We start from the raw sequence: 14,540 nt of genomic DNA on the forward strand, positions 1-14,540 counted from the left end.
TCAAAGCATTCAATAACGACACTTTTCGAATACTTGATGCAACAGAAGTATTTTGATTAGTACTCAGTGAGGTTTGATACTCTCGTCTTTTTTATTATCATGTTCCTGGCAGTGTGGAGAAGTCTTAGAAACATCATTTAGAATTTCAGATTGGGAAAGAAAATTTGTAAAAAAAAACAATTTTTTCCCTAAATAAATGAGATAAAATACAAAATAATTGGAGGGACCAAGAATTCTAAAATAATCCCGCGTGATCCAATAATCAATGTTCAAAAAGGAGAAGAAAACACCGTCAGTATAAGTATTAAGTCATTGCCATATTTGTTTTTCTTATCTTTTTATAACATGTCAATATTTGGGTTCATCAACTGTTATAAAGAATAAAACATGAATGAATCTCTTCTCTTGAGTCAATATTTTACAAGCGAACCAGAACTATTGTGCAACGACACAATTCTCCAATCTTATTTCCTCTCATTAAAAGGTTGAACTACTCCCAGCTCTTCCAGTATGATTCACAGCGTTTTCAGGATTCAATAAGATCATTACTTCCTCTAAAACAGCTGTCATTTCTGTCTGCCGCCATGTCTTCGTTCACATTACCACTGGGAGGTGCCATAATCAGAATATTTAAACATACGTTTCAAATAGACTGCTTATTTCTTGCAGTTCTGTTGTCAATTTAAATATTTGTATTGAACAACCAAACCTAAAGTTGAATGTTCTGACATCTTAAGAAGTTTTGACTCAAGTAACTTGATATGAAAGCAGAGAGCAATATGTGACTTATGTTTAATTATTAAAAGACATCATGGGAGTTCCCTGTGAAGTGTAATATGGGCAGGTTGCAACTTGCACAAACCTCACCCCTCTCGCCTCTCCAGTTCTCCAGAACTGTTAACCTGCACTGACACCAAAAAACGTCACAGTTATTAATAAGATATGCATGATGCAAGGATTCCAAGGTTTTGTTTCTTACAAGCACCGGAGTGAAATGCAGCATGGAATACGTCATAAGGCTTTGCTATTGTGCGAAAAAGAATACAAAATAAATAAATAAAAAGTAAAATTCATAACAAAATATATGTGAAAAGTATCCACATCGTACTTATAGGCTAACTATGCAAAAGCATTTTGTAAACGTGGATGCAAACCTGCGATGTAGGGCAATCAAAAAGGTGAGGAGGACAGTAGACATGTGAAGAGTTTAATACACAATAAATCACAATTCAATTGAAGAAAACTTTATTCATTTATTTTCAGCCACATTCCCACTCCCCCAGGCGCCTTCATTCTCATTCTCTACCTGTCATTCACCTGCTGTTTGCCAGATTGTCAATGCTACGTGTGCCTTTGTTTTTCAGCCATCTGAAGTCAAACACACCTGATCCGTTCCGGCTGTTCTTTTGACCAGCTTGATTGTTTGATTGTTCCTGACCTGCTCACCTGGCGTGCCCCTCTTGGATTGGTTTGTTTGTACTGCCGTCCTGTTGCCAACCTGTGAGCCTTTTCCCTTCATTCTACCTGCTTGCCTGGTGGTTTTCTTTGTCTGCATTCGAGTCCTCCTCCCTCTGTTGCTGGTTTTCAATTGTATGCAGCAGCTCCCCACGCAGATCAAAAGCCCATTTACAGATAGAGAAGAAAGAAAAATACTGTTAATCACAAAGCTAAAAACACTGAAAGGCTGAAACTTTTAAAATGTAAATGTGGAATCTGTTATAAATACATCAATAAATAATGAATCAAATGTAGAACCAGTAGTAGACCTGAGTTGGTCATTGTCAGCCATCATCAATCATTGTTTTAAAAATAATAACTACTCTTGTAAAATGCTCTCCTGGACAGAAGTTTTCAGTTGTTGCCAAGAAAACAAGACGCTGATAGTTGAGCCGTTTATTTTTTTTGTATATTCCCTTTAAATTTCACCATGCTGATTCTGTGGAAGAGTTCAATGCAACACTTATGACTAAAGTACAGGACTTCAGAGAATGGCAGTACTGACGGTGGTGCTGGCTTACTGTCCCGTTCAGATGGTAAAGCTTCGTAATGATGAACCCCCCCCCCCCCCCCCCCCTGCAGGAATTTAACCTAGTGTCAACTTCCTCTCAAAACACGTCAGCTGATCCATGTTAACGTGTCTGAATGTTTCACTTCAGTTTACTTTGCAGAACTGGAAACTCTTAACACTTCATTTCACAATGTAGGGGAAAAACATTGTGTGAACATAAGGTCATAACTTGTACGCTACCTCAAGACATCCATAAACACTGCTATTCTCTCAAAGTCAATGATATCAAACTTGTTACTTTCCAGCCAATGTATAAAATATGGAAAGATGCAATATATTCACATTTCGTAAATTTAGAGGTGTAATTCACAGGAATCTGAGGGAGATAATGGAGTCAAACATACGCAGGTCCCGGCTCAGCCTGTCTCTGTTTATGTTACGTGTCAAACCGTTGAGACTCACCGTCTCCTGCTCAAACTATATCATCATGAACTGGAACGTGCCCAGCCTTCATCCAAAGAACATGTTGTTATAGTCGGGTAATAACATAACTAGACCATATTACATTTTCATCACTGATATAAGTGTTTTTGTTTGTCTTTTTTGCTCCAAGGAGAACCGACAGTATGGTCAAAATCTAGCATGCACAACAATGTGGGTTTGTATGGTCACTAAAATATGACCAACAGGCGTTTTTTGGTTGGATCACATTTGGACTTTCCCTTCATACGATTCCTTTGCACTTTATTTCTGCTCATTAGGAAAATATTTGGGGCACAAAATCCGTCGAGTTTGTTTTTGTTGCACTTGGTGAGAGGTTGACCCACATTTTGGGGTGAATGAGGTCATAGCCTAATGACAGACAACAGACATTGAGGTTTACCACGGAGTTTGAACTGCCTGTTGAACCTGTTGAACAGCTGAGCTGCAGAATGGCTGCTTTCTTCAAATCAGTGCAGTTATATATATATATATACATATATATATATATATATATATATGTATATATATATATATATATATATATACCACTCTAATGCTCCACACTCTTCCTTTATAGTGGTTCTGGTCTTGGGTTGGTTCTCTGCAGTTTACCACAGTTCCCTGATTGTTTCTAATTCCATCTGAGTGCCTCTGCTTCTCTTTTCCTGACACCAAAGTGCCCTTAAAATACCTGGCCCGCTGATATGGAGTCCTGCCTTCTCCTGGCTAGCGTGCGGTGGGGGAGGGGGAGGTAGAAGAGAGGTAGAAATATGACAAATATGTGGAGATAAAAATGAGAAAGCAGCTGGAAATCTGGAGTATGTGGGGAGGAAGTTGACATGTATGTGGGAGAGAGGTTAAAGGTCACCGGTAGTTCTGCTATCTGTGGCTGTGAAAGGGGATTCTTGAGCATGACTTTTACCAACTAAAGGGAGGAACTGCTTTCAGGAAGGAGATACGGGGAGTATGCTTCCGGATTCCTCTAAGTCCACCAAAGAAAAAAAGCTACAGCTCTGCTGCTCGTGTGCAGGTTCGTTTAGATACCAGTGTGAGTTTATATTTATACTTTAGTTCAGTGGGTGAGAGCTGGCTGCTGCCAGGCTGAATCATGTTATGTTCACTCAAGGTCATGAAACTCATTCATCCTCTACTCACAATACCGGAATTTCCCAAAAACTGCTTCGGAAATCCTCCCTGATTGCTGACTGGTTTCAATTTCGCTTATCCATTTCTAATGACGTGCCTGGAAACACTTCAGTGTCAGTAGGCTGGCAGGCTGCATGAGACACTGTTCTGTGCTCTTCCAGGAAAAGAAAGGGAGTGGACTTTCTTTATTGTTGTGATTCTTTTTTACTTTCAATTTCACTCGCTCCTTCTCTGGGCTTTGGGCACAACCGCATCTGTTGTTATTACCGGACATCTCATTTGCCTGCAAGACCTACTCGGAATAATGCTTTTCTGTTCCATATTTTTGGGGATTTCTATGATGACTTTTCTGCGGGACTTCCATGTCTCCAGTTGTGGTAAGTTTTCTGCGTCTGTTGCGCTCTGCATATTTGCTCTTGTAGAAAGCTGTTTATCTCTCTCCCTAAGTGATGACTGGTAACATTAATGGGGCGTTTTACATCATGATAAAACAGTGTTTTGTTTTTGAAAATGTTATGTTTAATGCACTTGTAGCCTTTTTTAATCAGATGTTTTGTTTTTCTTTCCTCATTAATGACTGTAATACTGTCGTATTATAATATATGTGTTATAGCCTCTGTGGATATAGTGTTGTAGCAATGTACAAATGTCATCTCTCTTTTCTCACATTCTGAATATTGTACTTAATATTGTGAACTTCGTACAAACTGTGGCACATTATAAATATGGCGATGCAAAAAAGCTCCTTTGAATGGGGAGTAGGCTCACTTACACACTGCTAGTAGATTACAGGCAGTTCTAAAAGTGTAAACGTGACTTTCAGTGAATCAGTTTGAACTCTTGTAATCAGAGGAGAATAACCACGGACCACAGTATGAACCTTCACCTCAAACCTTATTGATGTATTCAGTTATTGACGAGAAATGTAGAAATGCAAATATATCTTGATTAGAAACACGCAACTACATGATGTAAAATTATGGAAAAGAAATGTTTTTGTTGAGTTTCGTTCATGGTGTAACTGAATGCTAATTTCACATCAAGCGGTTTAAAACCACCACCTTGTCTGTGTTACAGAGGAAAGCTGTACAGATAAACCAGTATTCACTCCGTCCAGACTGGTGGTGAGGTTCGGTGACCCGACCTTTGCCAGCTGCTCTGTGTGTCAGCATGATTGCATCAACAACTTATATAAATTGGAAAGCCCTGTTGGACTCACGACGACGAACGGAACCACCATTTCATGGACAGTTAACAGACTGACCGAGTGGGAAGCATCTCCCATCTGCTATTATAGTATTAAGAAGACGAATTACCAGTGTTGTACCACTCTGCCTGTTACTGTCTACCGTAAGTTAAAGGCATAAATGTTGCAAGATATGATTTTAAAATGAGTCATCTAAATGAGTAATAGAACATCTTGGGTACTTCGACAGTTGTTTCTGAATGTGTGTCTCTCTCTGTCTCCACAGAGCCTCCAGATAATGTGTCCATCAGCTTTGTTGACCCCACTGAGCCGATGCTTGAGGGTCAGCAGTGCACTCTGCAGTGTACAGTAGAGGACGTGGCTCCTGTTGAAAACCTCACTGTCACCTTCTACAGAGGACGGACAGTACTGAGTCAACAACGGTCCAACATCGACGCCACAAAGAAGAAACCAGTGACTGACATCTTCTCTCTAAACATCACCCTCAGTAAAGAGGACGATGGAGTCCAGTACTGGTGTGAAGCAAAGCTAGAACTGGGACCAGATGGACCACAGCCCCCTCCAGTGGTGACGTCACAAAACATCACCACCACTGTGAACTGTGAGTCTGGCAAGAGAACTCTGAATTCTGAACACTGAATTCTGCTAACTTTGGTGATCCCATGAGTTTTCCTTAAGCACCACCATGAGGTTGATATTTCAATCAAATGAAATTCAACTTATTTGTACAGCCCAAAACCGAGGGCCTCACAATCTGTACAGCACACGACATCGTCTGTCCCGGAACTCCTCAACAAAAATATTTTAACCGAGGGGGGAAAAACCTAGAAACCTCAGGGAGAGCAAGAGAGGAGGGTTCCCTCTCCCAGGATGGACAGAGCTGCAAGAGATGTCATGTGTCGAGAATGAACAACATGATAAAATTACAACATAGTCAATTCATATGACATAAATGCTACATATGAGAGTAATAGCAGCAGCAAAATAATAGTAGAATAATAATAGAAAAATGCTGACTACTTATAATAACAGAAGCAGTGGATATAATAGAATACTTATGATACTATAAGCAGTAGCAGTAGTAATATAAATGTGACTGGTAATAGTAATAGTGGTAGCAGGGGGTGTCAGGCACATAACCACAGCGTTTGTGTCACCCTGAGGATGAACTTTGGTGATCAATGAAAAGTTTCATGTATGTCCCTCATAAGATTAAAATAATACTAAGAATTTGCCTCTTAACATGCTCCTAATACAGGAAGATGATCATATGTTTTGTACATCAAAAAAGGATAGTTTATTGTTATGATAACTGCATCTGCTCCTCCATGTTTTGGAGTAGAAGTATAGCAGAAACTGAAAGTGAGTGGACAACAGTTAGGTACTTTCCAACCCTTCTCTACACAATGAATTGTACATCTGCACCGAGAACCAAACGCTCCCATGTTACTGTAATGACATGTTGTGTTTCATCCTCAATCAATAAACAGACAAGCCTCAGCTAGAGGGGTCATCGCATCCAGACCCAATCACCGTCACAGAGGGAAACCCTCTACAACTGAGCTGCTCGGCCGTGGGAAACCCCAGCCCCTCGTACGCCTGGACGCCCCCGCCAGAAAGCACTTCGACCTCCAACAGCAGCAATATCACGATCATTGCTGCAACTCTTGCGGATGAGGGCAAGTACACCTGCTCTGCCAGCAACAGCGCGGGGACTGTCACTGTGGAGTTCAACGTGGATGTTCAAGGTGAGTTTTACTGTCCGCTCTTCAGAGGCCATGGCAGCCACAGTGTCACTTTCTCACAGCAGACGAGAAGTGATTCTCACACATGTGACCCAAGGAAGGAAGGAAGTTCATTGTCACTCTTCTGGTATTTGGTGTTGATCTGACGTGGAGTATTCTCTGCTCCTTTTTTTCTTCAAACCTCACAGAACTTTCTGCAACAAACTACACGGGAATCATAATAGGCTTGATAGTTGCCGCTGCGGTCGTCATCTTGGGCCTAGTTGGATACTCCTATTGCTACAAACACAATCGAATGGGAGAGTACAACCTGAAGGACGTCTTCCGCCCGCACAGGTGGCACGCTGCCGTGCCCACTGCAGAGTAAGCAGAGGAAGGCTTGAAAATGTGTCTGGACCTTTGTTACATCTTACTCTCTCCCTCATTTCCTGTAATTCCTCTACTGATGCCATCGAATGAGATAAAATGCCCCAAATGATTTTTAAAAAAACAGCGTTTAAGTCAAGTTTCAACTTGTGTAACTTATATATTGAATGGAACAAGTCACAAGCTTCCTTAAGAACTATTTTTCAGGACTGCTGTTGACAAGTATAGCTGGCTTGCTCACTCCGGCACATTTACAGAAATGTTGATTCATGTGCGTTTCACGCACTCAGAAGTATGTGAATATCATATATCACAGTTGCTTTAAGCAAGTTGTTGGACCAGTCCCTGCTGTAGTTTTATGCAGAATTATAGTTTATTGATTATGGATGTAGAGTGCTGGCAGAGAATGTTTTTGTTCTAAAAGTATACAGATTACTGTTTAGTTTTAAGATATTAATATATATTAATAATAATATAAATAAAGTTATTATTATTATTATTATTAAATGAACACAGGCTATTGTGTAAATTGATTCATGCGAGATGCAAAAGGTGACAAATTTTAGCAAAGAATAAAAATTGAACAATGAAACTGAATTTTAACTAGTTCTATTTTTTGGTGCTTAAGTGGCCGCATGTGGCTGAAACATCCCATGTAGCTGTTGAACATGCTGTTTTACTGTTTCTCTCTGTTGTATACCGGCTGTGTTACTGCAAAGCTCATAACTTCATGTAGAGATGTGTTGTAAATGGAATATAATTGTGTTAAACCACTGAAAGCTTGTGCCTGACCTCTTCACAACCCACAGAGCAACAGTTTCCGTTTGAATGTGTTTGGTGTGCATGTGTGTGTGTGTGTGCTGTGTTGATGCGCTATAGTGACACTGAAAAAAAGAGGAATTCATTTGAGCAACAACTGTATTATAATGAACTGCACACTGGAATATGCTTTGACCACCTTTATTTTAGAAATGATAAATAAACGTTCACTTTGTACAATGATCCCAGTCTCTTCTATTGCTATTTTACTGTATTTCTAAAGTAGTTACAAATACATGGAGACAGTGTTAAAACACCACAAAATGAATGCACCATGATGTTAAATATTAATCGTTTTATTTCCTTATTTTGTCGTGGGCCTTACATTCCAGCAATCCAATGGAAGAATCTGACCTTGCCTCAGTTTAAAATGGAGTGATGGAAGTGGAAGACGTAATTATAGATTTCCTGTTCATGAGATTCTTCATCGCTGGACTCTTGATGCTTTTTGGTCTCTGGGGCTTTTACGGGGAACTCCGCTGCAGAGATCATGTTGAGGGTGAAGTGAGTTAATGCATCCCAGGAATGTTACACCCTTACTCTTTTCCTTACCTCCATTACCTCTCCTCTCCTACCAGGAAGAAACTTGGAGAAGATGAAAAGAGGAAAAAGGAAAAACATGAGAAAACTTTGCTCACAGATAAACTTTTGATTAAGCCCTGTCAAAACAGATAAAAACCCCTCCACAATGTTATCTGCACTATTATCCAACTAGTGTTCATGTTGGCTACACAGTATGTCTATCTAAGCATTTGTGCTTTTCTCATTGCAGGGAATACATTTCCCTGATTGGCCGAAACATTCTTTTATTACCATGAGACTGGACAGCAGGTCCATCCATCCTAGAGTACAGTAGTGTAGAACAACCGTACAACTGGAACGGAATGACAGCCTACGTTCTTTTGCAAGCCATCACTGAATATTGTGGCCCTGGTGTCACGTGCAACTTGAAGGTACTGAGTGTAGATACAAAACGCCGAGTTCAGGAGCCAAAAAGAGATAGAATTTAATAAGATATCCCACAGAGGGAAAACACAGGAACAGACGTGTCAAGAAAACATGAGGCTCGAATGAAGGGCAAGGTACAGACACGCCTTAAATACACTTGAGGCAATTACACAGGTGAACCCACTTAAGGTGAGCCAAGTCCAATCAGTCCACAAAACCTAATTAAGGCGCACTCTGCCACCATCTGCTGGATGTCCTGGGGTCCTACGGCGCAGTCCTGACAGTACCCCCCACCCGACGGCCACCTCCAGGTGGGCCAGGGTGGAGAGGGTGTGCACGGTGAAAGGCACGGATGAGGGCAGGATCCAGGACGTGCCGTGAGGGCACCCATGAGCGTTCCTCTGGGCCGTAGCCCTCCCAGTCAATCAGGTACTGAAGGCCTCGCCCCCTCCGCCGGGAATCCAGCAGCCTCCGGACGGTGTAGACAGGGCCACCAGCGACGACCCGCGGAGGCGGCGGCAGTGGGGCAGGCCTGGACAAGGGCGAGGAGAAGAGAGGTTTCAGCAAAGAGACATGAAACACTGGTCTCACCCGGAGAGTCCTAGGAAGTCGGAGTTTGTAAGCCACCGGGTTGATCCTCCTCTCCACAGGAAACGGACCGATGAACCGGGGAGTGAATTTGGAGTCCGTGCGCAGAGGCAGGTTCTTGGTGGAGAGCCATACTCTCTGTCCAGGGCGGAACGTCGGGGCGCGCCGTCTCCTGCGATTGGCCTGGATCCGATGGGTTTCGGTGGCGCGTGTAAGCGCAGCACGGGCCTTCTTCCAGGCCTGGCGGCATCTGGCCACAGCAGCATCCGCAGAGGGGACCGCTGACTCGGACTGCTGAGAGGGAAAAAATGGCGGGACATATCCGTACTGAACCTCAAAAGGCGACATACCGGTGGAGGACCCACTCAGTTGGTTGTGGGCGATCTCAGCCCACACCAGCTTTCGACTCCAGGCACCCGGATTGGATGATACCATGCAGCGTAGGTATTTCTCCAGCTCCTGGTTCACGCGTTCCGTCTGTCCATTACTCTCCGGATGGTAGCCTGATGAAAGACTGACAGACGTTTCAAACAAGGACCAAAATGCACTCCAGTACTTGGACATGAATTGGGGCCCTCTATCAGAGACAATGTCACTAGGGATGCCATGGTGACGCACCACCTCTCGGACCACCAAATCAGCGGTTTCCTTCGCAGACGGCAGCTTAGGTAGTGGGACAAAGTGGCTTGCTTTGGAAAAACGGTCCACAATTACAAAAATCACTGTGTTACCGTCAGAAGGTGGTAGGCCAGTGATGAAGTCCATTGAGATGTGGGACCATGGCCGATAAGGAACCGGCAGGGGGTGGAGCAGGCCCGCCGGGGCTTGGTTTCCTGACTTCTGTGTAGCACAAACAGAACATGCGTGAACATACTCCTCAATGTCAGTTCTCATGCGTGGCCACCAAAAGCGGCGGCGGACTAGCTCCATCGTGCGGGCAGCCCCAGGATGGCCCGTCACTGGTGAGTCATGCCCCCATTGTAGAACTTCAGAGCGGGCGTTGAGCGGGACATACAGACGGCCCGGGGGTACTCCACTAGGACCTGGATCCTCCTCTTGCGCACGCAGGACGGCGTCCTCCAGGGCAAGCGTCACCTGTCCCACCACGCAGCTGGGGGGAATGATGCACTCAGGGACAGGGTCAGTAACGTTGGCGTCATACTGGCGCGATAAGGCATCAGCCTTGGCATTCTTGGTGCCGGGGCGAAACGTGATGATAAACCTGAATCTGGTGAAAAACAGGGCCCACCTGGCTTGTCGGGGGTTCAGGCGCTTGGCCTCACGGATGTACTGGAGGTTCTTATGATCCGTGATGACTGTGAATGGGTGGCGCGCACCTTCCAGCCAGTGTCTCCATTCTTCAAGGGCCCTTAGGATGGCCAACAGCTCCCTGTCACCGGCGTCATAGTTCCTCTCAGCGTCACTAAGCTTGCGAGAGAAAAAGGCACATGGGTGCGTCTTGTTGTCCATACCTGATTTCTGGGACAGCACAGCTCCAACACCAGACCTGGACGCATCCACCTCCAACACAAACGGAAGGGCAGGGTCAGGGTGCCTCAGCAGTGGGGCTGACGTGAACTGAGCCTTGAGATGCTCGAACGCCGCTTGCGCCTCCGGGGTCCATCTGAGTCTGGTTGGGGCTCCCCGGGCCACTGCTGTGATAGGTGCTACTATGGAGCTGAAGCCTCGAATGAAACGGCGATAAAAGTTAGCAAACCCCACAAAACGCTGTACCTGCTTGAGAGTGGCGGGAACCGGCCAGTCCAGTACAGCCTGCACCCTGGATTCGTCCATGATTACTCCATCGGGGGAGATGACATACCCCAAAAAGGAGGTGCGGGTAACGTGGAACTCACACTTCTCCAGTTTGACGAAGAGCTGGTTGTCCAGCAACCGCTGGAGGACCTGCCGGACGTGCTGGCGATGTTCTGTGAGGGACTTGGAAAAAATTAGCACATCATCGAGGTAAACGAACACACTGCGGTTGAGGAACTCCCTGAGCACTTCATTTACAAAGGCTTGGAACACAGCAGGAGCATTGGTCAGACCAAATGGCATTACCCGGTATTCATAATGTCCACTGGGGGTGCTAAAAGCAGTCTTCCACTCATCATCCTCTCTGATGCGGACCAGATGGTAAGCATTCCGCAGGTCTAGTTTAGTGAACACTGTAGCTCCTCCAAGAAGATCAAAAGCGGAAGACATGAGTGGCAACGGATATTTGTTCTTTACTGTGATGTTGTTCAGTGCTCGGTAATCTATGCATGGTCGTAGACCACCATCTTTCTTGGGTACAAAAAAGAATCCTGCTGACACTGGTGAAGTCGAAGGTGTAATAAGCCCGTTCTTAAGAGACTCGCTAATGTAGTCCTCCATGGCCTGAGTCTCGGGACTGGAGAGAGGGTATAGTCGTCCCCGGGGGGGAATAGTGTTAGGCAACAGGTCAATGGCACAGTCAAAAGGTCTGTGAGGAGGAAGTGCTGTAGCTCTAGTCTTACTAAATACTTCAGCTAGGTCATGATACTCTGCAGGGACTGAAGAGAGCTCAGAGGATGAACAGGCAACAGAACACTTCATCACAGGTGTAACATGTTTGGCTGAGATACACTCTGGGCTCCATGATAACAATTCGCCAGTGGACCAGTTGAACTGGGGATTGTGTTTCTGAAGCCAGGGAAACCCTAGTACTACTCTATCATGTTGGGATTGGACTAAAGCCAAAGAAACAGTCTCTGTATGTGACCCAATCTGCAGTAGTAAGGGGTGTGTCATGAAGTCAATTTTACCGGAGCCTAGGGGTCGTCCGTCGAGCGCCTGGATTTTCACAGGATTGGGAAGGGCCTTGGTAGGTAGACCGAGGCGTGTGGCCAGAGCAGAGTCCATCAGGTTTTCCTCTGAGCCTGAATCGATCAGCACCGTGATAGGGATGTTCTCCGGGTTCTCTGGGGTCCAGGTGAGTCGAGCCCTCAGGCAGAGGCGCTTAACTGGGTTGGGGTACTGAGATTGGACAAAATTGCTCACTACGCTGTCCCCTCCTCCTAATGAGCATCCTCGTTTCCCTGCCGCTGGGGACATTGGTCCCGGTAATGTCCAGCTCCTCCACAGTAAAGGCAGCATCTCTCTCTGCGGCGTCGCTCTCGTTCTGCAGGTGTAATGCGGTACCTGCCTACCTCCATTGCCTCCGCTTGAGCGGGCTGAGCAGTGGGGCCCGACGCGCCCAGTGGTGAATGCGCTTGGGGAGGTGCCGAATTGGGAAGCCTGCGCTCACGCCTCCTTTCGCGTATGCGCTGATCGAGGCAGATAGAGGTGGTTATGAGCTCATCTACAGTGACCCCCCACTCCCGACTAGCCAAATCATCTTTGACCGCCTCAGACAGGCCATTGTAAAAAGTGGTCAAAAGTGCTTCATTGTTCCATTTGCACTCAGCTGCCAAGGTGCGGAATTCTATGGCATATTCAGACACAGGTCTAGCTCCTTGGCGGAGCGAGCTGATGCGGCGTGCTGCTTCTCTGCCACTCACTGGGTGGTTAAAAACCTGGCGTAGTGTCTTGGAGAACTCTACTGCATTAGCACAAAGTGGGGAATTTGCCTCCCATAGGGCAGTAGCCCATACTAGAGCTCTACTGGTTAGCAGCGAAATCATAAAAGCGACCTTAGCTTTTTCTGAGGGGAACTGATCAGGCTGCATGACAAAACACAGGTCACACTGTGTCAAAAATCCCTGACAGGTCTCTGGAGTGCCGTCATACCGCTCTGGTTTCTGTAGGAACGTCTTGGCAGCCGGGGGGTTCGGCTGGTGCATTTGCTGGGCTATCCAGGCTTGGATCTGCTGGATCGAGGTTCCCTGGGATTCCACAGCGCCGAGCACCTGGGCTAGGCTGACGTCTCCTCCTTCGGCGCCTGTTACACTCATGTTGTTGATTCGAGCCTACTGTCACGTGCAACTTGAAGGTACTGAGTGTAGATACAAAACGCCGAGTTCAGGAGCCAAAAAGAGATAGAATTTAATAAGATATCCCACAGAGGGAAAACACAGGAACAGACGTGTCAAGAAAACATGAGGCTCGAATGAAGGGCAAGGTACAGACACGCCTTAAATACACTTGAGGCAATTACACAGGTGAACCCACTTAAGGTGAGCCAAGTCCAATCAGTCCACAAAACCTAATTAAGGCGCACTCTGCCACCATCTGCTGGATGTCCTGGGGTCCTACGGCGCAGTCCTGACACCTGGTTCATGGTGTTATCACCAGCTCAAAACCAGGAAACACTTCCAGAGGAAACACCTGGGCATCCTGGAACTCTTGTCCAGCTCTTGCTTCAGTGTTTATGGTGGCAAATGTTCATGCTTGCAGTTGCACAAGTGTACACTTTTGAAAACATGTGATTTGTCATACCCTTGTTACTCATAACACTCACGTTAAAAAGCTCCCTGGAAGCTCCTCAACACACAGGCAACTGGATGTAGAAAGTGAAAGAGTGGGCAAATATAACAAGTGACATCATAACAAGGTGACTAAAAAACCATGAATAAAACTGAATATAAAGTATTATTCGCCAGCCATTAACCTGTTGTGTTGTTTGGAGAATACTTTTAATACATTTTAATTTCTTAAAGATATCACCCTAAATGTTCTTCTACATTCTGCAGATTTTGAGACACTAACTGCCCAAGATTAAAAAGTAAAAATAAAGTGTTTAATAATATAAATAACATTTTTGCATTGTCTGAAAAAGAAAAATCAGTTTTACGGAAACTATGATGTCCCAAAACAGACAAACAAGAAGACCTTTTACACACAAAAAACCTGACTTACACATTGTGAAATGTGTGTTTATACTAGATGTTCTAAATGTTACACGATGTAAAATAATGATACATTTTTTTGTCCAGTATCCAGTTGTTTAATGCATTTAATGCTATACTTCTACTACTAAGTTACATTTCTGAAGTAAATATTGTAAGTTTACTTTTTACCCCACTACATGTATTTTACACTTATAGTTACTAGTTGAGTTTTACATATTTTACATATAAATAAATGTATGATATGCTTATTATATTACAGAATAAAGTAGCCTACTGTGTTATATTATAATCCCAGTGGAAGACCCACAGACTGTATAAAAGAAGTAAGCCGATACAAAGTCTCTAAAACATTGACGAAGTACTTCCTCCATCACCAGCAGAGACCTCCACTACGATCATATTTACAGTTAGTTCGTGTG

At 44.4% G+C, this 14,540-nt stretch overlaps 1 protein-coding gene across 1 annotated transcript; it reads left to right on the top strand.

The window, feature by feature from the left end:
* The first annotated feature begins 3,626 nt into the window (after window positions 1-3,626).
* On the top strand, window positions 3,627-7,898 carry LOC306784857 (vascular cell adhesion protein 1-like). The gene is made up of 5 exons (XM_079279000.1): window positions 3,627-4,014; window positions 4,715-4,987; window positions 5,110-5,445; window positions 6,335-6,592; window positions 6,778-7,898. The coding sequence occupies exons 1-5, from the start codon at window positions 3,942-3,944 to the stop codon at window positions 6,954-6,956; spliced, it is 1,119 nt and encodes a 372-aa protein (XP_079135126.1). The 5' UTR covers window positions 3,627-3,941; the 3' UTR covers window positions 6,957-7,898.
* The last annotated feature ends 6,642 nt before the right edge of the window (window positions 7,899-14,540 follow it).

Source organism: Melanostigma gelatinosum (assembly GCF_949748355.1).
Source record: "Melanostigma gelatinosum genome assembly, chromosome: 11".
NCBI lineage: Eukaryota > Metazoa > Chordata > Actinopteri > Perciformes > Zoarcidae > Melanostigma > Melanostigma gelatinosum.

What these genes read in the sequence shown, in the direction of transcription:
- LOC306784857 (XM_079279000.1), top strand. Translation starts at nt 3,942, where the DNA reads ATGCTTTTCTGTTCCATATTTTTGGGGATTTCTATGATGACTTTTCTG. An exon ending in TCTGCCTGTTACTGTCTACC is followed by an intron (nt 4,988 to 5,109) that starts GTAAGTTAAAGG and finishes CTGTCTCCACAG; the next exon opens with AGCCTCCAGATAATGTGTCC. An exon ending in CATCACCACCACTGTGAACT is followed by an intron (nt 5,446 to 6,334) that starts GTGAGTCTGGCA and finishes ATCAATAAACAG; the next exon opens with ACAAGCCTCAGCTAGAGGGG.